The 25,643-nt window shown below is 41.1% G+C and overlaps 1 protein-coding gene across 6 annotated transcripts; it reads left to right on the top strand.

The window, feature by feature from the left end:
* The first annotated feature begins 1,094 nt into the window (after window positions 1–1,094).
* Window positions 1,095–24,811, top strand: OPRK1 (opioid receptor kappa 1). 6 transcript variants are annotated; one of them, XM_008255522.4, is made up of 4 exons: window positions 1,095–1,301; window positions 1,697–2,028; window positions 16,500–16,852; window positions 20,686–24,811. In XM_008255522.4, exons 2-4 carry the CDS (start codon window positions 1,763–1,765, stop codon window positions 21,216–21,218), a joined length of 1,152 nt encoding a protein of 383 aa, XP_008253744.1. In that variant the 5' UTR covers window positions 1,095–1,301; window positions 1,697–1,762; the 3' UTR covers window positions 21,219–24,811. The 6 variants fall into 6 exon arrangements, with proteins under 6 accessions (XP_008253744.1, XP_008253745.1, XP_051699697.1 ...); XM_008255523.4 differs by having other exon boundaries at window positions 1,098–1,301; window positions 1,700–2,028; XM_051843737.2 differs by having other exon boundaries at window positions 1,118–1,301; window positions 1,718–1,883.
* Window positions 24,812–25,643: the final 832 nt, after the last annotated feature.

The following is a 25,643-nucleotide window of genomic DNA, read 5'->3' as shown; positions in this document are numbered from 1 at the left end:
CTGTGGGGAGACTGTGGTGGTCAAGTCCTCCTTTGGGGTCACAGTGTCTTGAAAGAGGTAGGAGCCCTCTCATACTGTCTGCTGTGGATGGAAGGGCTGTATCAACCGTTAGGAGGCCCAAGTGTGGGCCTGGATGTGAGCTGTGGTAGGCAACTGGGGAACTGTGTTAGTCTGAGACCGTGAGTTCCCTTCTGAAATCTAGGTGCCTAATTCTTGGTCTCCTCCAATACCCAATCGGGAGAGGAGGATTTTCCCATTCTCTTTTAGGACCTTCACCGCAGTGGCCTCATTCTCTTCCTCCAATTCACCTTTGTGATCTTTGCTTCTCAGGTCCCATTGGTCATCAAGATCAAACAGATCCTTGCCCTGACAGTTATGCAAAGGACTGGTGATGATTGATTTTTTTGGATGGAGATTCAGATTTTTTGGCTGTGTGGGAGAGGAGGAGCTACGGTGCAGAGAATGTGCAGGGGTCAGTGTAACACAAACACCTCCTGAGGTTAGCACTGTGGCCTGGGTCAGACGAGTGTTTTGCTGTTCCCAGGTATGAGCAAGAATTACAGATAATACCTGTAACCTGCCGCGTGGGTGTCACCTGTCACCCCAGTGAGAGCACACAGAAAGGAGCAGAATGCACAGAAGCATTAAATTTAAGTGTCCTAAATCATTCCTGCTTCAGGCTCTGGTTTTTACCTGGATCATTTGCTACTTTATTTGAACGGGTCACTCAGAAAAAAGAATTACAGAAGCTTCTTGCATCGCCTTTCAAAAGATGTGTCCAGTGAACTATGCAGAAAGCAAGTTACAATATATACTCCGAATAACACAGATGCATGCATGCACTTATAGGGATATGTTTACTCATTGCTTCGTGTGGACCGCCCGGCGGCTCAGTCTCAGACCTCTGGGAAGGCTGCGGAGGCATTGAGGCGCGCCCAATGAGCACGAGGGTCCGTTGGAGTGGCCAGGCTGCGGGGCCAGAGGCCAGCTTTGGGGACGGGGGCGGGGCGAATATGGGCGGGACTAGGGCGGGCGTACCCCACCTCCCCCATCAGCAGCTCTCCGCCCCCGGCTCCCCTGTTCTTGGCTGCGTCCTTGCCGAGTCCCGCCCCGCTGAGCAGCAGCTGGGAGTGGGTGCCGCGCGGCAGGGACTGCACTCCGCCTAACGGGCGCCCTTCGTCCAGAGCGCACGGCTGCAGATGTGCGGGGAACCGAAGGGCTGAACAGGACGTTGGAGCGCGCTGTTCAGTACCTTCGGGGGCACCCCCTGGAACGTTCCTTCTGCCTCAAGGAACCCAGAGGTGAGCTTTGGACTTTCGAGGCGCAGTCGTAGGTGGGGCTCCGTGCTGTGTGTGTGTGTGTGTGCATGCGCGTGTGTGGGGTTGAGAGGTGGGGGTGTTCTTGTCCCTGTGGGCTCATATCGGCAGTCCAGAGACAGTTCCGCCAGGGTTCAGAACTAGGAGTGGGTAGGGGACATCTCAGAAGCTGGAGGAGAAGGAGCGAGAGCTCTCCATCCCTGCCCTGTACCCAGGGGGTACATCAGCTGGCGCGGCTGGCAACAAGAGGTTCGTGCTCCCTACCCCGTTCCCGAGGTTGTGCAACACTGGTGTGGGTGACAGTGGGTTCTGAGTCCCCAGATTCACCAGCCTCCGCGCGCAATTTCGGGCGCCAGCAAAGTTTGCCTCTTCGGCTCCAGCAGGTCCCGTCGCTCCCGCAGCTCCGCAGGTGCAGCCCATCGACCTCCGCCAGCTGCAGCCGCCCGATGATGGAATCCCCGGTTCAGATCTTCCGCGGAGAGCCGGGCCCCACCTGCGCTCCGAGCGCCTGCCTACTCCCCAATGGCAGCACTTGGTTCCCGGACTGGGCCGAGCCGGACAGCAAAGGTAACGGCACAGCCAGCGCCGAGGACGCGCAGCTGGAGACCGCGCACATCTCCCCTGCTATCCCGGTCATCATCACCGCTGTCTACTCCGTGGTGTTTGTCGTGGGCTTGGTGGGCAACTCGCTGGTCATGTTCGTGATCATCCGGTGAGCACGGGAGCACGGGGTCAGGGCGCCGCAGAGGTAGGGTGGAGCCGGGAGCGGGTCAGGGGCGGACAGTGGGCAGGATGGTTGGGAAGGTTTTCCTGGCCGGGTTTCTGAGATTCTCAGCGGGTGGGCTTTTAGAAGAGAAGGAAGATTTCCTGGCCGTTTTTGGTACGGGACTGTGGGGTTCACGCAGGGCAAATCCCAGCAGGCAGGGACATCTGGAAGATTTTAGAGCGACCAACCCCTTCACCCCGGGTCCCAAGCCCCTGCTTGGGTCAAGGGAAGCCCCAGGGTGGGGGCAAGGTCGAGGTCACCAGGTAAGGAAAGGAATCCCTACACGTGGCCTTTGGCTTGGTTGCCTGCACCAGGTTGGAGGGCTTTGTTTTGTCCCTTGAGAATACTTCTTAGGAAACATGTGAGACCTACTGAATGCATTGAAAGTAATTCAGAATTTCCTATGACTCATCAGACTAGTGTTAATGGCTTATGAAACACAGCCACTACACTATTTAGGGTTGTTGACAGCTATATAGGAGCCTTAATTAGGACTGCACTGCAATCTCATTCCTTTAGAAACTCTGACTTTTCCAAGGAAGCCCTCTCATTTATCCTCTAATGTTTGGGCCATGTAGCCTTCCAGAAATTGCCTTGGTGGTTTGGATTTTTCTCCATTCCCCCTTATCATAAGATATTCAAGGTTTTATTTTAATTGTTCTTTTGTGGAATTTTCTTGAGGTCAACTTCCAATAATAGTGATCTGTGTGTATGCTGATTTTCTGATAGGTGAAGTGACTCATTTTAGAAAAGAAAAGGAAATAAGCCAGCTTTGTTCTGAGTGATTTTTGATATACAGGTGTTCCACTTTCTGGGAAACTTATTGCTTGGAAAGTACATCTTTGACAGGAAGCTTAAGAATGAAAGCTGGAGAAATCCCTATGAATTCAAGGGGGGATGCAAATCGTCCAGATTAGGAAGTAGAAAGGGTGAAAAACACATTTCTTCCTTTTTTTTTATCCTGAATTTAGTTTTTTTAAAAAAATCTTTTATTTATTATGAACTTTAAGAATGTGCATCTTTCTCTTGAGAAATCATCACAAAAAATAATCCTGTTTATCAGTTACTTGTTTATTTATTGGCTTGAGAATATCAGGTCTTTTATCTCCATCTATGCTCTGAAACTAACAACCACCATTTAAATCTCCAAATACATACCACAAAGCTCATTTCACCTACAATATGTGTGCATAGCTTTGTACCTTCAGTTTCCACAATTGCTTATTGCATTTCACAAGACTTATATCACTGAGAGTCTGTAGAATTGGGAGGTGGATATTTTGAAAACAAATTGTCCATCCAAGAAGTTAGTAATCCCAGCACTAGTTTCCATTAAAGATCGTAGTAACCAAAAAAAAAAAAAAAAAAAAGAGAGAGAGAGAGACAGAGAAAGAAAGCACAACTGTATTCTAAATTACAATTGAAACTCTAAGAACTGTTTGCTGCTTTCTTGGCAATAAAATATTATTCCACAAAAAGAGGACTTTAAGAAAAAATCAGCTTAGTTCCTACTAATCCCATATCTAGGTGCTCTTTTTGTTACTTGAATGATCATCTGAAGTTTTGAATTTGAACAGAACTTCATTGTTGCTTCTCTGCATCTTTTTTTTTTTTAACATGGCACTGCAGACAAGGCTTAAAAAGGATGAAGAATCCTAAAATAACATTAAATGATATATACAAAGATAGGCCTGTCAAATGGAAGAAATAATGATTGTAGATTAACTAGGACTTTTAATAGATAAATTTTTCCAAAGATATCCAGACCTAAAATTTATTAAATGAGGATAAATTCATCTAAAAATATAAAAGAAGCTAGGTACCTAAGACAACATCATCCCTCCTTCCACTCATTTGCCGCTACTTGGGGGTTAAGTTTGAGAAGAAATGAAAAGTGCATAATTTTACTGCCCTTCTGCAATGGTGATCTACCAATACTAAAATGAGAGTTCACTTAAATCTATAGGTAAGAGGGTGAAGGAAAATTTAAAATTTGTTCATACTTCTCGGTGGTCAAAGAATTGAAAAATAAAACCTTTGAAGGAAAGTTGATGGACTTGGATTTGTTTAACTCAGGAGAAGAATGGACTGAGGATATAAGAGGGCAGTGCTGTGTTCACAGAACTGAGTAGAGCCCCTGTAGGATCCACATGTAGCTCTTCCAGTTGAAGGTGGGGGCTGGGCCACTGTGCCTGGAAAGGTAGAAAATCACTTTTGAGAAGGATAATCTTTTATAATGTTATACATGCAAAAGGTTCCTAGTGTAACTCAGTCTTATGGACCTTATTCTTTTCAATTAAAACAACAAGGAAAAGATTGATTTATGAAGCCGAGAGATAGAGAGGGACCTCCTGTCTGCTGGTTAACTTCCAAAATACCTATGATGCCTGCGGTTGTGATGAGGCTGAAGCTTGGAGCCTAGAATTCAGTACAGATCTCTCACATGTGTGGTCAAAACCCAAGTATTTGAGCCATGCTTGCTGCCTCCCAAGGTCTGGGTTAACCAAAAGGTGGAGTTGCATGTGGGTCTGAAACCCAGGACACCAGCATTTTAACCACTAGCCCAAATGCCTGCACTCTAGATTTGGAATTTAGATACTCAGATGTTCAGTAGATACAGATCTAGTATGGCCAACTCAGATCTGGGGAGTGGGAGCTGTGGAGAAAATTTGACTACTACTAGGCCTGCCTTACAAATAACTTTTCTCAGTGTGGACACCTAATGCTACCCACTGCCTTCTGAAGATATTTAAAGTTTCAAGGATTCTCATCATTTAATGTATACCAATTGCCATCCTTCCTTAATATTAGGATACATTAATATTTCACTATGAAGGCCTTAAAATTTGAGCACTTCAGCCTCCCTTCTTTCTAGGCTGTGGACCTTATGATCCACAGATATGTTCATGGGTGTAGGGTTCAGATCCTAATCCCATAGTCCTTTGACTTCCTTCTTTGCAAGTTACCCTCAGTGAGCACTAAGATGCCCATACCCTGGATCCCCAGGCTTGTTAGATAACCCTCCCTCTAATTTCTTCAACATCCATTTTCCCACACACCACAAATTCCCACACAGGGCTATCTCCTTCCTTATCAAAGATGTTTAAAACTAATGAACCATTAATATGAGTTATTCAAAAAGTTAAGGAAAACACCGTGTAGAGATTAAAAAAATTTTTGTATTACAATAAGCTCATCTTTTAATTTCATTTTCCATCAAATTTTTGAAGTACCTTCCATGTTCCAGGCAATTAAAGGTACATACTTCAGGTGAATTATTTTATTTAATCTTTACAACCATGGGTATATTATTGTCATACCAGTTAACACATAAAGAAACTAAGTCAAAGCAGGGTAAAGTGACCAAGGTCACGTTTTACTAACTCATGGGGCCAGAATGATCCCAGCAACTGAACCAGAGCCTGAGTTTTCATCCACCTTCTTACTCATTTATCACTGTAGAACTTCTACAAACCTTTGGGTACCTTCTTTCTTGGGGCATCTTCATTTTCTCCTAGGCAGTGTGTTCTTCTCTTACTCAGCCCATGCTCCATGAGCCCATACTGCAGCCTCTGTCTTCCCAACACACCCACCTGCTCTGCTTTGTGTCTTTCTGCCACTGTGTTTCACTGATGCCTTACCATTCAATCAAGCTCATGATTCACTTCCTTTATTCCTATACTTGGCCCATTGAATGCTTTGGATAAAATCAAATTTTATCTTTTGTCAAGGCCAAGTCACTGTCCTAAAGTGTGTATGACTTCAATTCTGCCTAGAAATTTTCATGTGCTCCTCTCCTATTTTGCATGAAAAACAAATTTTCATTTCCCTTAACAAAGGAATGATTTCCAAGCTCTCTACCTGCCCTTGTTCCCCTCAAGTTCAGTGAATGGCTCTACCCAGGAGTTCAATGAGATGCAAGAATCCACCCCCTGAAAGTGCCCATCTCTGCCTGTGTACACAGGCAGCCACTGTCCCCTCATTGAGGAACTTTTCCCCTCAATCCAATTCTCTGATCCTGAATTTTGAATCTCATTGTCTCATTGTAGAATCTTTGCCACACCAGGTATCTCCTTTCTATTGAGTCCACAATCTCTCCCCCTCCATTTGTTTTTGTCCCATTGGAACACAGACATACTCAAGTATCTGTCATCTTACAAATGGTAAGGCAATATCTACCAACTCGGTCTTTTTTCTGGCTTCCCTTAGCCAACAGTCCTTTCATATCCCTAACCATCATTGTTGAACGAGGAATAATCCCTGTTCTCTGTTGTCTTCCAACTGTTCCTGTCCTCACCCTTGGGCACTGCCCTCAGAGCAACAGTGCTCCTGTTCCAGGTGCTGCTTTGAAGTTGGCTGTCCTTTGACAGTGGGGATTTAGCATGCTTGGCCAATCTTGTTTCCTGGCTTTCTTCAGCAGCATCCTCTGCTCAGCTTCCATTTACATTCTCTGGACTTTGTTTTGGTTCCCTTCACAGAAACAGATTCCTCTTCCTCCAATGCATCTTACCTTTTTTAAAATGTGTATTTACTTGGGCAGTTTCTCTCTCTCTCTCTCTCTCTCTCTCTCTCTCTCTCCCCTTCTCTCTCTCTCTCTCTCTCTCTCTCTCTCTCTCACACACACACACACACACACACATCTTCCATTCACTGTTCACTTCCCAAATGGCTGTAACAGTCATTTCTGGATCAGGTTGAAGGCAGGAGCTCCATCTTGGTCACCAGTGTAGGTGGCAGAGACCCAAGTATTTGGGCTATCATTTGCCACCTTCCCAAGTGCATTAGCAGCAAACTGGATCAGAAGTGGAGACACTAGGACACTGTTATAGGATGCTAGCTTTGCAAGTGATACACCGTGCAATGGTGTAAGTGATGCTGCACCACAACGCCAGCCCTTCTAATGATCCTTAAAGGAACTCCAGGATCTTCTTGGCTGTCTTTTGTCTTTACTTCATTTACTCTGTGTATTCATCAAGGTTTAAAGAGAGAAGCAAAGGTGGTAGGGAATATGAATGATGAGAGATTTTTCACAAGGAATTGACTAGGCAAGTCTAAATTCTGTAGGGCAATGCAATGTATTGGTTATAATTTGATTATTTCACAAAGCTTTATGTGTTGGGATTTTATCACAATTGTGAGATATGAAGAGAATAAAAACAATTCATTGATAGTGTTTAGGTGTGGGGCCTCAGGGAAGTGAATAGGATTAGACAAGGTCCCAAGGGTAGAGTCCCATGATTGAGTTCTAGGGGCTTTATAAGGAAAGAGAGATTACATAGACACTCATGCATCCTGTGTTTTGTTGTGTGATGCTCTGTGTCAGCCAGAAAGCCATAAAAAAGATGAGGTAATCATTAGGTGAGGACCCCAGACCTTGCACCTCTTTTCCTTATAAAGTTATCTGCCATGTGTATTTCATTATAGTAATCAAAATGGACAAATACAGACAGGAAACCAGGAAGGGCAAGCTGCTATTGGTAGGTGGAATTTCTTCTTGCTTTAGGGGGCAGCTGCACCACCAGGGTCTTCAACTTATTGGATTGAGATAACTCTCGTTATCTGGGATGATCTTCCTTGCTTAAGGTCAGTTAATGATGGACTTTAATCATGTCTACAAAGCACCTGAGCCACAGCACATAGATGAGTGTTGGAAGACCCAGGTACTATAGCTTGGCCGAGGTGACATATCACACCAACGATCATGCTCCTTTCAGTGGTTTCTGCCATTCTTTTGGCCATAACTATTACTGAATATCCTAAATGTCTGTCTTCCTCTCCCTGTTACCCATCCCTCTCTTCAGAATCATCAGCCCCCTTCCCTCTGGGTGGCTCTCCATACATAATGATCTCTCAGACACCTAGGTGTATAGAGAATCTGTCTGCTGGGGTTGCCATAACAACAGAAAATTAGCATCTCACCTGAATTCCAAGGTCAAGGTGTCAGCAGGGTTGGAGTCCTCTCAGGCTTCTCTCCTCGGCTATTAGGCCATCTTATCCCTATGCCCAACATGGTCTTCTCTCTGTGTGTCTGTGCCCCAATCTCCACTTCTTAAAAGGATACCTCTTGCATGAAGGCCTTTCAAAATGACATCATATTAACTCTTTTTAAAAATAAAAACTATTCAATTGAAAGGGAGTGAGAGACTCCTTGTACTGAATTACTACCTGAAAGGGTACATAGAAAGTTGCAACAGCTGGGGCTGGGCCAGGCCAAGGGCAGGAGTCAGGAACTCCATCCCAGTTCTACCAGTTGTCAGTGGGTGGCAGGAACTCAAGTACTTGAGCTATCATCTGCTGCCTCCCAGATAACATTAGTGGGGAGATGGATTGGAAATAGAGTAGCCAGGACTCGAACCAGCACTCTGATATGGGATGTGAGTGTCTCCAATGACAGTTTAACCTACTGCGTCACAGTGCCCACCTCTCATTTTACTTTAATTACCTCTTTAAAGATCAGGCTTGCAAACGTAGTCACATTCTGAGGTATTGGGGGTTAGGACCTCAACATAGGAATTTTGTGGGACACAATTCTGCCCATAACACTGCCCATCCTCTTTCTGTTTTCCCTAAGACAGCATCCTCCACAGGCTACATTTCCCACATTAATTATGTCTATGTTGTTTTTGTTTAATAAAGAAAACCTGTACTCTGGTAAAGGTATATTTGTGAATTAATTGTTTGATAAATAAGGAAAAATATTAAGAAAATAAGAGCAAGAATCAGAAAATTCTTTACTTTTCCCTTTGCCTATTAGTTTCCATTCATTTGTCAGCACCACAACAAAGACTTCTAGAGTTAATCCTCTCCTGACCTTGTCCTGAGAATAGAAGACATTTGCTTCCCTAGAATTCAGCCTTGGCAGTAGTGAAATTTCCCCAAAGGGGTCACTTTAAAAGGATCTTAGAGTAAAACGAAAATCACAAAAGTATTATGGAAACGGCTCCATTTCCTGAACTAAAATTTTTTCTCCAGCCCACCCAAGCTTGCTCCTAAATGGGAGGAAGAGTGTTTGTTATGCAAGCTGTTGAGTGGAAATTCTATGTTCCACTCTCTTAGACCATCTTAGTTTTTTGTTGGCAAGTACTGCCTCACTCTGGTAACCCCGAGTCATGTTGTTAGCAAAGCTGTGTTGCTGTCCGAGAGTCAGAAGCATGAGAAGGTGAAGGGTGACAATCTGAGTATCTGCCAGAGAGCCTCCCTCTTCTAGCCCACGTTTCTTGTTCCCTCAAAATAGCTTTATGTGCATATGTATATATATATATATATATATATATATATATATATATTCCATACTCTCACAAGTGTTAGTGTAACTCACCTGAGATCCTAGTACCATAGCACAAACAGAGAGGCATGACACAAAGGCAGAGGTTCAATGGTAGCTGAATCATTTGCTGCTGTCTATTGATCTCAGTCTATCTTGGTCTTTGATTAAAATAATAGGTTCTAGGAGTGGTGTTGTGGTGCAGCAGGTTAAGTCACTACTTGGGATGCCTGTATCTCATATAGAAGTACCTGGGATGGAATCCCATCACTGCTTTCAATCCAGTTTCCAGCTAATACAACCTGGGATGCAGTGGATAGTGGCTTAAGTGCTTGGGCCCCTGCCATCTATGGGGGAGACCCAGATGGAGTTCCAGGTTTCTGGCTTTGGCTTCACTCAGTATTGGCTGTTCTGGGCATTTTGGGAGTGCACCAGCAGATGGAAGATTCTCTCTCTCTTTCTCTCTTTCTCTCTCTCTCTCTCATTCTGTCTTTCTAATAGATAAAAAAAAATTTTAAAAATCATAGGATTTAATTTTCATTAAATCCTTGAAAGCACTAAAATTGTCTTGAATGCAAATGTAGCAAAAGTAACTTTAGAAATTACTTCCCAAACAGCCCATTTTTCATTTCTCAAAGTAATATCTGCATATTTGCCAACCTCTTAAAAAAACAAATTAGTTTCATAGTAACTGCTTACAGGGATTAGCTACAATGATATTCATATGATTGCAGTGGGAATTTAAAGCCTTGTGGAACTGTTTCAGGAATCAGAGACTAAACTGGCACAATAAGAAAGGAAGACAAGGCAGGAGAGGAGGCAGGGTGAAGAGAAGAAAGAAAACCAAATTGGTGCTCTCAAGCTTTCAAGGACTCCAGGCAAAATTGTAGCCTTCAAAATCATTTCATGATTGTGTTGACTTTGTAGTTTTTTTTTCCTGATGTGTTGTCTTGGTTTGAGGAGGAGCTTATTTCTCACAGAAAGCAAAGAGCTCATTTCCATTAATCATTTTGCTGGATCTTGAACAACAGTGTCGTCTCAAGAACTCTGCCTTTGGCACCTCCTTCATTCAGGATGCACTCATTGCTGTTGCTTGGGAAGTCTCTGCTCACAGCTAAAACCTGTGCTAATATCTCCTACCCTCATGATGCCTACTTGACACACTAATCAGAATGCTTTTCTAGTGACAGAATTCACAGAATTGCATTATTTCTCTGACAAAATACCCAACTCCTTGAGAAACTTTCATCTCTGGAGTCCTTTGCTTAATACACGTGGATTCTGAGAACTTTTGAGAAACCAGATAATACTTCTAAGACTTTTTTTCCTCAGAGTTTTCTTATTCAGAACAAGTGATGGCAGTGGTATCCTTGGGTTGCAATATGGGTTATTAGGGCTGTGGCAGGTAATTAATAGTAACAGCAATAACAACAGCAGCAGCAGCAGTGGTGATGACAACAGAGACTGGCATTCATGTACCAGATCCAATTATCTACGACCAGAGCCGGTGCTAAGTAATTCTATGCATGTCTCATTTAATCATTGTGACAATTGTATCAGATAATAGAAAGTTCTTAAAACGCTGTGTGTCACATAATTAGTCATTAGTAAATGCTTAAAATGATTTTTTCCTTCTGATGGTTAAGGTCCTCTGTGGCCTGACACCACTGTTCCTATCTTTTCCGGCCTCCCATTAATCTGCAGCTCCTTCCCTGAGCCAGTTAAATCCATTGGCTCGCTGACCCCTGAGTGAGACACTAGCCATCAAATCTCTCTTGTCTGTCCAAACCCTTCTTAGAGCTCAAGGTCCTGCCAATTTCATGCTCACTACTTGCTGATCTTCTCTTTGATGTATTCCTTTAGTTCTCATTAAATTTGGACTCAGTTTATGAGTTGGTTAATAACATCCTATGGGTCAAGGACTGCCAGTGAATTTATTTCCCAGTCTTCCTCAGAGTTCAGTATATTGCTGATAGGCACTTCAAAAGGTGTGGAAAAAATGAAAGGATAAATACTGAGAAGAGAGATGAATGTAAGTCGAGAAGAGACAGTATGTGTTTGCCAACATGACAGAACCAACAGAGAAATAAAGTCTAAAAATAGCTGAGTTCAATAAAACAAAAAGTGTGTTAGTTTTCAAAGGTATATCAAGATGAGGGTTTTATAGGGCCAGTGTTGAGACTTAGCAGGTTAAGTTGCCACTTGTGACACCAGAAACCTGTAAGAGTGCTGTTTTAAGTGCCAGCTGCTCTGCTTCCAATCCAGCCACCTGCTAATTCACCCAGGAAGACAGTAGATGACCCAAGCACCCTTGTCATCCATATGGGAAACCTGGATGGAGCTCTGGGCTCCTGGCTTTAGCCTGGCCCAGTCCTGGCTGTTGTGGTCCTTTAGGGAGTGAAATGAATCAGCAGATGGACAATCTCTCTCTCTCTCTCTTTCTCTCTCCCTCTCCCTCCCTCCCTGTCTCTTCCTCCTTCTGTTGCTCTGCCTTCAAAAATAGATTAAATTTTGATTATACTGCTGTCATGAATATGGAAAGAAGTTCCTGATTAAAGAAGCATCGTTTAATTTAACAAAACAAAACTCAAACTTGAGCAGTGTACTTCCATAGCAAAGGCTGCTAATAACCCAGTACTTAACTCTTGTACTTGTGTGCTGTCAGAGTACAGTATCCAGGTGGAAGGGGATGGAAGCCCTGAGATGCCTGTGTTGCAGGGTCAGTGTTCCTCCTTCTGGTGCCTCATTTGTAGGGTGGCAAATGTTGTGCTCTCCCAGAAACCTGGCCTGGTGATGTTGGTTCCTGACAACTCTGTAGATAACTTTGTTCCCCTCACCATCACACAAGCACATATGGATGCTGATTTTGAGTTCACTCTTCCATTTGCTGTAAATGGAAGTACAGTATCATGGCCTTGAGTTAACGTGTCCTGGGAATATTTTTAACTCTGAAACATCCCCCACTGTGGCTCCTGCCCAAGTTCCCTAGTGGATGCCTCTTCCTGGCCTGCCCTTTGTTCCCTGCCCAGTGCACTGCACCATCCTTTCCAGGTTTGCAGCATTGTCGAGTTTAGCAAGGACAGCCCACAGAATTTGCTCTTTCCAAGCCATATGCTCCTGCAGTGTGTATGCTAAAAAGTGCAGCCACTTGCTGCCAGCCCACCTCCAGATTTTCAATATAAGCTAGAACTCCCACTCAGATGGGAGTTCTAACCATTTTACTTGAAATGGTTGTGGATTTTTGTAAAGCAGTGGAAATGTAAAATGATTTCATATACTATCATAGTAAGAAGACTTTCTGCTTTTTCACCCATGAGTGTACCATGAATGAAATGACTTACTATTGGTTAGTTGACCCAACAGGTCACCCAGACTATCCCCAAGAATAAGAGTCTTGCTCTGTGTTCACACACTCCCAGGGTCCAGCCCGAAGTGAAGACATAAAAGACTAGCAACAAATATTTGTGTAACTCATAGTTTATTCATTACTTGTGTTTATACCCATAAGCTCTCCCCTTACAAACATGTGTCCTTGAGCACCTTGGAAAAGGGTCCCTGCTGTGATATTCCTTACAGAGCTTCCTTGAGGTCCTGTCTCTGCTGAAATGACAAACCTCACCTAACGCACTGAACATAACCTTATTCAAAAATGTGAGGGGAAAAAGACACACATATGGGTCAACCAGAAGGTTCTTTGTGAGAATCATGTATGACACATACACAAAAGTCCAAATACCAGACTTTGTAAATTATAAAGTGTGGGGCAGAGTAGAGGTAAGAGTACAGCAATAGGGATCAAACACTTCGGTCTGAATTTCTGCTAAACTTTTTATCATGGGATCCCTTTGAGAATGTTCAGGACAGCCTTCTGAGTTGCTTCTTCTATAGAACAGAGGAACTAACATCTATCATATGGACTTACTGTTTGGGTTTAAAGAAGTAAAACTGCTGAGGAGTACAGCGAAGTGCCTAACACAGGGAGCTTTTCAAAATATACAGTTAGTAATGATTATTGCCCATGTTTACTCTGCTTATTCTGAGCAATGATGACAGAATTTGAATTATTTGTAAATTCAAGACATGGGAAGTTTCTTTCATATGTTATTTAGAAATTTTTTGAGAAACCAGAAACAAGCTATCACTCAACATTTTATGATTACTCAGAGATGCATACTACATTTTATGGTAATTTGTATATCATTCTATTCATATTTTTCCAGTGTGTAAGGTCCCAGCTTTCATTTTTACTCTCATCTTTTATATTCAAGCTGAATTGGGTAAATGTGATCATGGCAGTGACTTAGAAACTATGTCTCCCTTTGATTCCTGTGCTAGTTAGCAGCTCCCCTCCACATGAGAAAATGAAATATATCAGGCATATTCTATGGCTCAACTGTAGTTCATTATCTTTGGAACTCTATGAGATAAGCATTATATTTTCCACTTTACATTTGGAGAAACTGAGATTTTAGGATGGCTAGTGGCCTCTCTAAAGTCTACCCATTCAATGGATGGAAAAATGAGGACTAGAACCCAAGTCTGCCTGACTTTATAAAGCAAAGAATGCCAACATAACTTCATAAAGAAAGAGGGGATATCAGGGCCACAAAATATGAGATGTGATAGGAAAGATATTGCCTGTTGGAATCTTTGCTAGATTTTTATTTGGAGGAAGTTGAAAGAGTAGAAGATAAGTTTTATAAAATGTATTTTTCAAACATAAAACTACATATTTAAGAAGATAATTTCTGAGTAGCATTTTTCAATGTCTCTCAGAAGCATTTACTTCTTTTGCAGTAACTACACTTGCTTAGGTATACCTATGCATTTTGAAAGTCTATGCTGTGACACTTGGCCATACTTATCAAGTCACTTTTTAAAACTTATGGGTCATTTAATAATGTGTAAATAAAATATGTACAGTCAAAATATATTTTTACATAAGCTCCTCACTCCTCACTCCAATACCTGTGTTTTTGATATTGACCAAAGTTCTTTGGCTGCCTTTTCATTGAATTGACAAGAGACCAACATGTAACCCAGACAAGGTTTGCTGGAGGCTTGTGCTCCCACACAATGGAGACAGCATGGTACTGGCTCCCCAGTGGGAATTGAACAGGAATTTTTATTGTTCTGGGGAGGAGTGACTGTGCTTTTTCTGTTTCTGCCTTGTATTCTTTTGCATACAGTTCTTCAGTTTGAACTCAGCTCCATGTTCTGTGTAGGTGCAGTTGCTTCACAACACACTCAAATTGACAGTGTTGCTCACTACTGCCACCTAAGAAGATTATATATGGGTCTCACAGGGCTATTGTGGGCTTGTAAGCTGGCTGAGGAAGTCACTAATTAGGCATAAGGAGTCTTTTATGGTGGTTAGAGTATGAATGCTCCTGATTGGTTTGGAGCTGGAGGTAGATACAAGCAAGTTGGGAGGGGTTTGGCTGAATGAGGCATCTTCCCAACCTGACTCAGTTTCAGTGCCTTCCCATCTCATCACAAACACATCCACTTCCTGACAAGGAGAGAGGAAGAAAAGGGGAAACTTGGATGGAAAGGAAGGGTTAGTGGGTGCTGAGGGCAAAGTGTAATACTGTGGGTAAGATACTTTGGGTTAGGCCATCTACTGCCTGGATATCATGTACTGCAGGTTAGGTTTTAATGTCCTTATTTAACGAATTAGTCATATATTGAATTTCGGCTCAGCACTGTTAGACTTCACATTAAACCACACTGCCTCCAAGAGGAGCCAGGGATGCGCTTTCAGTAAATGGGAAGTGTTCTTTACATGGAAATTTCTGTGTTGAATGGACATAGATGAATTAATTATGATAAAGTCTACAAACCCGAATTATTTAGGAAGTAATTAACATAATGATTTTTCCAACATACTTTGGTTCTTGACCTCTGAAAATCTGATGGTATAGTCTGGAATGTTTAAGCTCTATAGATCTCAGAGGAAGCATTCTCTAAACAAAGCCATCCTTTTAATTCAGTTTCGGTGGAAAAGTGTTCTAAACTTCATGTTATAATGGAAAGAATGATTCGAGTTTATAAAGAATCTTTCTGATCCACCTTGAAAATTACTGTACCTTCCAAAGAAAGATGAGACAAATGATATATTTTAAAAATTTCTCTTTTTAAAAAATTTCTCAAGAGTAAAGAAAGATAGAATTATTTCTCACCTACTCTACTGGACTACATTTAGTGCTATGACAGCTATAAGAAGAACTCAGGCTGTTTTGTTTAGGTAATACATTTTAAATTACAAACCAGTGGCACAGTAGCAAACAAAAATCAATATACCTAATTGTATTTTAGCCACTGAAATTTTATACACTTAAAAATTGAAAACTATTTGCATTAAAAAACATTATAGTTGTAATGATTGATTTTCCAAACTAACCCTGAGGAAAAAATGTTTTATTATTGTCTTACACAAAAGAAAGCAAAAAAGGTATTTAAAAATGCTTGAAGTTGAGCAACATTGGGTCAAAATGAATTGTAATCCACAAAATAAAATGTACATTACATGCAAGTCTGTTGAAAGGATCTTTCTGCATATTCAACTATGTATCTATCTATGTTATCTTGTTTGACTTAAAAATGGTGTACTTCTTTTAAAGGCAGAGTGACAGAGAAAGGAGGAGGGAGAAGAAGAGAGAGAGACAGAGTCCCCCATATGCTGGTTCAATCCCCAAGTATCTACAACAAGCAGGACTGAGCTATGCCAAAGCCATGAGCCAGGAACTCCAAGCAGGTCTTCCAAATAAGATGAGGGGCAGGGGCCAAAAACCTTAAGCCTTCTTGTGCTGCCTTCCCAGGAACATTAGCAGGAATCTGGATCCCAAGCAGAGCAGCTGGGACACCATCCAGCACTCGCATGTAGGATGCCTGCATCTCAAACAGCAGAACCAGTTCCATGTCTTTTTAATTTAAATATTTTTGAACAAAGTCCTAGAATAAAAGCTAAATAAAGTCATAGATCTTTTTTCTTATTACCCTAAATGTCTAGAACAGTTATTTTACATGTTAGACACTCAGTGAACATGTAAAGGATAAGTGAATGAAAAAGTAAAGACAATAATCCAAAGCTATTTACTTTATGGGTTTTACATGAGGATAGAGGAAAATGCTATTGTCTCTTGTCTTTTAGATACACAAAAATGAAGACTGCCACCAACATTTACATATTTAACCTGGCTTTGGCAGATGCTCTAGTTACTACAACCATGCCCTTCCAGAGCACAGTCTATCTGATGAATTCCTGGCCATTTGGAGATGTGCTGTGCAAGATAGTCATTTCCATCGACTACTACAACATGTTCACCAGCATCTTCACCCTGACCATGATGAGTGTAGACCGCTACATCGCTGTGTGCCACCCTGTGAAGGCTTTGGACTTCCGCACGCCCTTGAAGGCCAAGATGATCAATATCTGCATTTGGCTGCTGTCATCCTCTGTTGGCATATCCGCGATAGTCCTCGGAGGCACCAAAGTTAGGGAAGGTGAGTGCTCTCATTTTCACCCTGTTTGTGAAAATGACTTCTGACCATACAGACTTAATTCAGAAGTGAACAGAGCACAACTAAAGAAAAAAGTCAAAAGAGAGTGGGAAGGAGTTATGTAAATACAAGCGTAGTTGAAAACAGTTCACGGAAAATTTGAATTGAAAGGCAAGTTTAGTTTGGTGCAAACATATTTTGAAATTCATGCATTGTTTCTTTTTTAATAATACATTTTTTCCACAAAACTTTTGAGGACCCATCGTAGAACCCCTACACCTGTGAAGATGGAAAACACATCGATTTTGTGTCTCTCCCTCCTCTGAACACAGAGTAGGATATGGACAACACGAGAACACAGGCGCTCGGCTCTTCTGTTCTGGAAGTGCTTCTCAGAGTCTGGAGGGGTGAAGACCAAGTAAATAAGGTTGCACTTTTGGAACACAACCTAGAGATTCCAGGCACAACTTCTCACTCCTTTTCATTCTCTGTAACGAGGAACCTAACTCATTAGATGCTTATTCAGGTTCTTGTTTCCTTTTCCTAAAAGAATTTCTCCACACCACTGTCTTGTTGTTTGTCTGTAGGTCATTCAAAGCCAGCTTCAAAAGTTGATGTTACCCATAGATGGGCAACATCATTCTGTTTTGGACATATTTGTTCTTGCCTCATGGAAATAGGATGATTGATGTTCTCCCTGTAGTTCTTATTCTGGACTGCACATTGAAATCCCTTTAGATACTTTAGAAAACACTGCTATTGGAGTCCAGCCCCTGGAGGGTCTGGTTTAACTAGTGTGGCATGGATGTCAGGACATTTAATATGTCATCATATGACTCTGGCCTGCATCCAAGATAAGAACTACTGTTCTAGGATTTTACTTTACTAGAAAGAGAGAAAACTATGGACATATCTCTGTTTCTAATAGAAATTCACTTGGGGGGAGGGGAGTAGAACAGTCACTCTGGACTTTATAATATTATTTGGGGGCTCCAACAGGAGTCTAAATGCTCCAGTTTATTGGGGATATTCATGATACTTGTGAGAACAGAAAATTGAATATGTGCGGTGAGAACTTTTCAGGTAACAGTAAAAGGGCTGGCACTAAAATCATAGCTTATTTTTCATGATGCATGTTTTTCTTTTCTTTGTTTTTGACAGATAGAGTTAGACAGTGAGAGAGAGAGAGACAGAGAGAAAGGTCTTGCTTCCATTGGTTCACCCCCGCAAATGGCCGCTATGGCCAACGCCACGCTGATCTGAAGCCAGGAGCCAGGTGCTTCCTCCTGGTCTCCCATGCTTGTGCAGGGGCCCAAGCACTTGGGCCATCCTCCACTGCCCTCCCGGGCCACAGCAGAGAGCTGCCCTGGAAGAGGAGCAACCAACACTAGAACCTGGTGCCCATATGGGATGCTGGTGCTACAGGCGAAGTAACCAAGTGAGCCACGGCGCCGGCCGATGCATGGTTTTTATAGACAAATTTTTAGAGCAGCTTTAGGTTCATGGCAAAGTTGGATAGAAAGTATAGAGTTTCCCTATAGCTCCCACTCTCACACATGCACAGTCTCCATGACTATCAATGTCTCCCACCAGAGTAGGACATTTATTAAAACTGATGAATGACAATGACACATTATCACCCAGAGTTTATACTGGGGTTCACTTTTGGGGCTATACATTCTGTGGGTTTGTACACATGTATGATGACACGTATCCTTTTCCTAAAAAAATCCCCTTCCTTCCTTCCTTCCTTCCTTCCTTCCTTCCTTCCTTCCTTCCTTCCTTCCTTCCTTCCTTCCTTCCTTCCTTCTTTTCTTTCTCTTTCTTTCTTTCTTTCTTTCTTTCTTTCTTTCTTTCTTTCTTTCTTTCTTTCTTTCTTTCTTTCTTTCTTTCTTTCTTATTAATTAATTCATTTGAAACACAAAGAGGAAGAGACAGGGAACTCCTGTATATTGGTTCATTCCCCCAAATGCCTGCAGCAGCTGTGACTGGATCAGGCTAAAGCCAGGAGCCAGAACCTCAATCCTGCTCTCATATAGGTGACAAGTACCCAACTGTCTGAGCCATTACCTGCTGCCTCCCAGGATATGCATTAGCAGAAGATAGAATCAGGATCAGTCAAGACTCAACCCAGGCACTCCAATATGTGATACTGGTGTTCCAAGCAGCATTTTAACCTTAGACCAAATCTCCACCTCTTGTATCCTTTGTTTTTTAATGTGGCATGATCTGTTTCTTTTGAAACTATTAAATGAGTTTCCAGCAGAGCCACAGCAGATAATAAGCTATAATATTTGGTAACTTTCAAGAAATGCCCAACTTTCTCTATCAGATAAACATTTTCAAATATGATTAATCACATGCAGGATTTGTTTCCTCATACCTACGAAAAATGAAAACAAACTGCATGGAACTCTTTAGAGACCTAGGTGTTTGTGTGTAACAACTCCAATTGGAGAGGAGATGCTGCATATCCACTGTGAGCATGAGGGGAATGGGCTGAAGAATAAAGATGATCGTCCTAGGACAAATGAAGAGCTGATTTTTACATTTCATATTTCACTGGTAGACTTAATCACTACATTCCTTCTAATCATTGTCAGAAAATGACATCTTAGAGTAAATGGATTTCAATTATGCTTTTGAAAGAGGAAATGAAGATGTGGCTTTTCCAGGAAGGAGTCGTTATAGATAAATGTGTGCAGATGCAATGGGAGAAAAGCTCCACCAGTTTGGGAAGAAGATTAATTTGTGCAGCAAAACAGAGAGGAAAATGGGAGGAAATTAAAGTGGACTTATTTTCCATTGCAAATATTACACTCAAGTGTTGCTTATCACTATTTCATCCATGAGGAAGGACCAGGACAAGGAGAGTTCTGCCTGCTCTGTAATTCTTGATTTCTCAGAAACAGGAGAAAGTGTGGACTGCTTTGTGCTTGGGAACAGTGAGCTTCTATGCAAATAGTTTAAAAGGTACTGATCCTGAGACCCTGCTCTTTCTAATATGAAGGTTCCTACAAAATAATACTACCCAGCAAACAGAAGAAGAGCAAATGAAACTATTTCCTAAGTATCATATAAAGGTATTTATTTTATCTGAATTATGTATTAATGTTACCATGATGAAAAATATGTCTGATTTACTCCGAAATCTTACAATGATGATTCTTTTTTTCCAGTTCTCTGTCATGCTTCATTTTCCCTCGTCTCCTCCTTTACTTTTTTCTCCTCCTTCTCTTCCAGAAGTGTTACCCATATTTCAGTAATGCCCTTCATTACAGTACATGCAGTTGGTTCCATTAAATCACAACACTTGGGTCATATTTAGACAAATTTCATATCAGTTTTATTTACCTGAATAAAACAATTAATGTTTGCTAGACAAGTTGGCTGCTTTTAAACTCAATGGCAAGGTTTAAATATTTAGTCATTTATTACAAATAAACATTAGCTTTTGTTGCCAGTGCATTAGGTCTTAGAGAACTGTTAATAAATGGAAACATTTTATAAGTAAGTGTCATGCAGTAAATTAACAATTTAGCTCTTTTGAAAGCCATCAGTAGATAAGCAATGTTGCTGTATAATCTTATTTATTCTACAGCATCCTGTGTATTAATGTAAGTGGCGATTTGCTAGCTTCAGTGTTCTGTGCACACAGATAGCCTGGGTAATACAATATGGATATGCAGTTGTTTCTAATTTGATGATGTCCATCAGGTAATATCATCTCATTCTTATTGGACCTTTGCAATCGCAGTGATTAAAATTCACATTCAGAACACTCTGCATCTATGGGAACAGCAATAACAAACTTTGTTGGTTTTGTTTTCCTGTAGATGTGGATGTTATCGAATGCTCCTTGCAGTTCCCGGATGATGACTACTCTTGGTGGGACCTGTTCATGAAGATCTGCGTCTTTGTCTTTGCATTTGTGATCCCCGTGCTCATCATCATCATCTGCTACACCCTCATGATCCTGCGCCTGAAGAGTGTACGGCTCCTTTCTGGCTCCCGAGAGAAGGATCGTAACCTGCGCCGGATCACCAGGCTTGTTCTGGTGGTGGTGGCAGTCTTTATCATCTGCTGGACCCCTATCCACATTTTCATCCTTGTGGAGGCACTGGGCAGCACCTCCCACAGTACGGCTGCTCTCTCCAGCTACTACTTCTGCATTGCATTGGGCTACACCAACAGCAGCCTCAATCCCATCCTCTATGCCTTTCTTGATGAAAACTTCAAGCGGTGCTTCAGAGACTTCTGCTTCCCCATTAAGATGAGGATGGAACGACAGAGCACCAGCAGAGTCAGAAACACCATCCAGGATCCTGCTTACATGAGGGATGTTGATGGGATGAACAAACCAGTATGACTAGTCGTGGAGATGTCTTCTTACCTTTCTTCTGGCAGAGAAGAGTTCAATGATTTGGGTGTCACCCAGATAACTACAGCAGTCTGAGATGGAGAGGAAGAATTTTTTAACAAACTTTTAGAAACCTCAAGGTCTAAGTTGTAAGCTGCAGGCTGCATTAAGAACCCAGGTCATTGCGGGCATCAAGCAGTAGAGAGGAAGTTCAAAAGTCTGGGAAGCAAATGCGCTCTTCTCTAGGGCAGGGAAGCAAGACCGACTCCAAGTTTCTTTGGTGAACCATGAAATGGGTCTTTACATTCTGGGTACCTAGATTTAGTTCAGCACTCATCTGCTGTGGCCTTCCTATGCAATGTAGTTACAAAGCTCTGTTTAAGAAGAAAGGAAGAGAAAAAAAGTAAAGTGTTGTTTCAGAACTTAGTGAACATCCAATCCAGATATCTGATATTGACAGCAACAATCTAAAAAAAAAAAAGAAATAAAAAGAACCTCTTCTAGGGCTTATGCTCAGCTTGCTTTATGCTGTGTGGACATGCATTTCCTGTGCCTGGGTGGTTAGAACTCTAGCCGAAGTATGAATTGGAACCACAACTGAAGTATCTGAAGTTCATGTACAGTAGAACATTTTCTTGATATTTATGAACTTATTTAAACATATAAAAGTTGATTTCTGATCCTGTAATTTCTTGAAAGCTACAGATGTTGTTATTTTTATTTTAGCATGGTATTCTGTTAAAAAAAACCATCTGATAAAGCATGCCCTGCTGTCACAAAATATAAAGTGGCTTAAATACCACAAGTGTATATAGTTTAATCTGTAAATAATATTCTATGTGCAAATAAGAAATGGGCTTGCCCTCTAGCCAGGAAATTTCTCAAGTGCATACTAATTATCTTCCCCAAGTTATTAAAGGTTAAAGCTGAGATACTTTGTCACAACAAAAGCTACTCTCTGGGAATCATTCACAGTGCTATCACTTCCAGGCCCCATGAGCACCAATTAGTCCTTTAATAGTGCTCATAACTCACATGGTAATGGATCCCACAACTTTTAACTCACTCCCAGTTGTAACCTTGGCAGATTTGCAGCATCTCTTTATGAATGTTACCAGAGTCTCTGTTTTCATAGAAGAGATTCTCTTTGATTTGTATAGATCTCAAGATATTATTTTGTGTCTTTTAAAAGGAGGTAGAATTGCTCAAAGAGGCTTGGATGCACCTTTCAGAGTATTCTCTGAAGGACACGCCTGCTGAGGATGAAGCTATGTACGGCACATTTAGGGTAATTTTGCTAAAGCTTCCAGATGATACAAAATTTCCCTCCTGTCCCCTGAAACTTATGGTTTTAGAGGTAATGGCCCTTTCTGTAATTTACCAGGGAAGAAGGTGGGATAATTCACAAATAATACCCATTGCCAAGCCTATATCTTATTAGGCAGTATTATGTTGAATTTAATACAAAAATTGGATGTATAGACCTACAGAACTATAGACACCACTGTATCTAAAAGCTCTGTTCACCAAGCATTTTCTTTCTAGCGAATGACCTCTCTCCTGGTGGAAACAGTCTTTGTATTGAAAGTTTTACATGTGGCTTCAGGATTGCACCATGTTCATGTTTGCCCCTATTTTAGATTTGCATGGCATCCATGACTGATGAAGGCAAGCAGCACTGAAGGACTTGCCTAATGAAAATAAAATGCTCCCTTGAATATTTCTTAAATTTTATTAAAATTCTTAGGTGTTCATGGCATTATTATAATTGAAGGTGGGTAAGAATGGCTTAAAAGTTGGTTGGCATGAACCTTGTAGTTAAAAACCTTGGTTGCAGTAAAACAGGGATATCCCCACAAAGAGTAGTTCCAGGAGCAAACACTACTGAGATAGAAAGCATAAAATCTATGGAAAAGCAAAACCTTTGAGATTTTCTTGGTGGACTCTTAATCATGGCTAAAATGTAACAGAGATACAATGATGGAATGAAGCAAAAGTTCTATTTAAAGAACAATTCCATATCAATTGCTGTGATTGGTGTCTGAACTCTTGCCTAATTATCCTGCAACTTTTCTTATGTAAGTATGCAGCCTACAAGATTAGAGAAATATGTCTAGTGTGTCTGTATTGGGTGTTCCAAGCTTATTGATTATTGTTAAAACTGACTTCCCCTAAACTGAAAGAGGAGAGAGAAGATGAGAATGTTGCATTAAGGGCATTGGTTTTAAAAAAAAGGGAAACACATTTAATAGCAAAAATACCACTCAAATGTGTTTCTTTGTCAAAAATGTGTAGGGTGTGTGTGTGTGTGAGAGGGAGAAAGAGAGAGACAAACAGAGAGAGGGAGAGGGCACATACATACGTGTGCCTGTGTGTACTGCTGAGAAGCAGTGATAACATCACCATTTGTTCACTATTACCACACAATGCATTTGTCCAAGCCCCATTGCCTCTCAGAGACCTCCCATCTCTCGATATTCCCTTTTGCTTGCCTCAAATAGAGGGTGCCTCTGATGTGTCTCATTGAGACTGGAATTGCTTATTTCTAACCTTGAGATCAACTGCATGAACAATTTTTGGAAGACAGGTCCTCCTGAAGGTCATGGAAAGTACAGAGAGGTGAACTGCCTGTGGAAGAGGCAGCATCAAGGATGAAACCAAACCTCTAATGGCGACAAGTGACAAGTGTGGAAACATTGTATCTCAGACATTTATAAAGCTAGACACATCCTCTATGCAAACAGTTCAAGACAAAGCTCCAGGCTTAATACTAAGAAAGGGAACATGACCTGGAAAAAATCAAGGAATATTTACATGTATCTAAAGTAATTGATTCTATTCTGTGATACAATATTGCTACCTAGCAGTTCTTAAATTTGTATAACTTTCATTTATGAATAATTTTTGAGAGGTCAAGAGACAGTGAGAGATAGATGATAGATAGATAGATAGATGATAGATACATAGATAAATATTTAGATAGCTTCCAATTAGTGTTTCATTCCCCAAATGTATGAGCGCTAGGCTAAGCCAGAGTCAGGATCCCATTCCAGTTTTCCCATGAAGATAGCAGAAACCCAGTTATTTGAGCCAGGATCTGCATTATCAGGAAGCTAGAGTCAGAAGCCAGAGGTGGCTGTTGAACCCAGGTACTCCAATATGGGATGCAGGCATCTTAATTGGTGTTATAAACACAAGGACGAATTCCTGCTCCTATATATCTATTATATGGTTCATCTAGTACTGGGGCATAATAAAATGACTAAATAAAAGGAATGAATTTCATTGATTTTGAATTAAAGTATTTTGAGGAGAAAACTCACAAGTTTGTATGTCCATTCAATGAGATATAATTTCTAAGCAAAACTGATTTGGATGAGTCAATATAAATGTGAAAATCTTGTCCAAAAAGGGCATAAACTTACTTGCACTAAGGTAATTTTCTTCTCTGGATCAAAAATGCATTCATATATTCTTTATTATAATGTATAATATTTATATCTTATACTTCCAGAAGATGATCATTATGCATTATATATATATATATGATTGTGTGTCTTGCAATAAAATAAAAAATGTACCTGTTAAAAATAACCAGAAAATATTGTGGCAAATCATTTCTTCTTCAATGACTTCAATGATGCTGCCCTTCAGAAATAAAAACAATACTAATTGTTTCTCAAAATTGTAAGAGTTACTCTAGGGTTTCATTTATGACAATGATATGGATGATTAATGGAAAAGAATAGAACATGTAAGAGTTACACTAGGATCTGACATTCCGAGACCCATGATTCTTTAAAAAAATTTACCTGTTTTCACATTTATGCTGTCAAGATACCAGAATCAATGTTGAATACCTCCCTCCCAGTGAAATCTACTTATTCTCTTTTTAAAACATATAAAACTCAGGATCAAATTATCCCTTTAATAAAAGCACAAGGAACTCAAGCTCAGCTTAGAAACATAGACAATCTTCTGCCTTGCTCCCTCTATAATATAACCACACCTATTGATAGTTGTATGCACAAAGTTTAAAATTGGCACCTTGGCAACAGAAATATTTTTTTAACTTTTACTTAACAAATATAAATTTCCAAAGTACAACTTTTGGATTACAGTGTCATTTTCCCCCTCATACCTTCCCTCCCACACGCAACCAATCCATCTCCCGCTCCCTCTCCCATTCCATTCACATCAAGATTCGTTTTCAATTCTCTTTATATACAGAAGATCAATTTAGTATATATTAAGTAAAGATTTCAACAGTTTGCACCCACACAGAAGCACAAAGTGTAAAGTACTGTTTGAGTACTAGTTATAGCATTAATTCACATTGAACAACACATTAAGGACAGAGATCCTACATGGGGAGTAAGTGCACAGTGACTCCTGTTGTTGACTTAACAATTTGACACTCTTGTTTATGGCATC

This window comes from Oryctolagus cuniculus, chromosome 6 (assembly GCF_964237555.1).
Source record: "Oryctolagus cuniculus chromosome 6, mOryCun1.1, whole genome shotgun sequence".
NCBI lineage: Eukaryota > Metazoa > Chordata > Mammalia > Lagomorpha > Leporidae > Oryctolagus > Oryctolagus cuniculus.
The sequence above is the reverse complement of the archived record's forward strand: the minus strand, read 5'-3'. Positions and strand labels throughout refer to the sequence as shown.

Coding starts and splice junctions, on each gene's coding strand:
- OPRK1 (XM_008255522.4), top strand. CDS start 1,763: ATGATGGAATCCCCGGTTCAGATCTTCCGCGGAGAGCCGGGCCCCACC. Junction 2,029..16,499: donor GTCATGTTCGTGATCATCCG/GTGAGCACGGGA, acceptor CTTGTCTTTTAG/ATACACAAAAATGAAGACTG. Junction 16,853..20,685: donor AGGCACCAAAGTTAGGGAAG/GTGAGTGCTCTC, acceptor GTTTTCCTGTAG/ATGTGGATGTTATCGAATGC.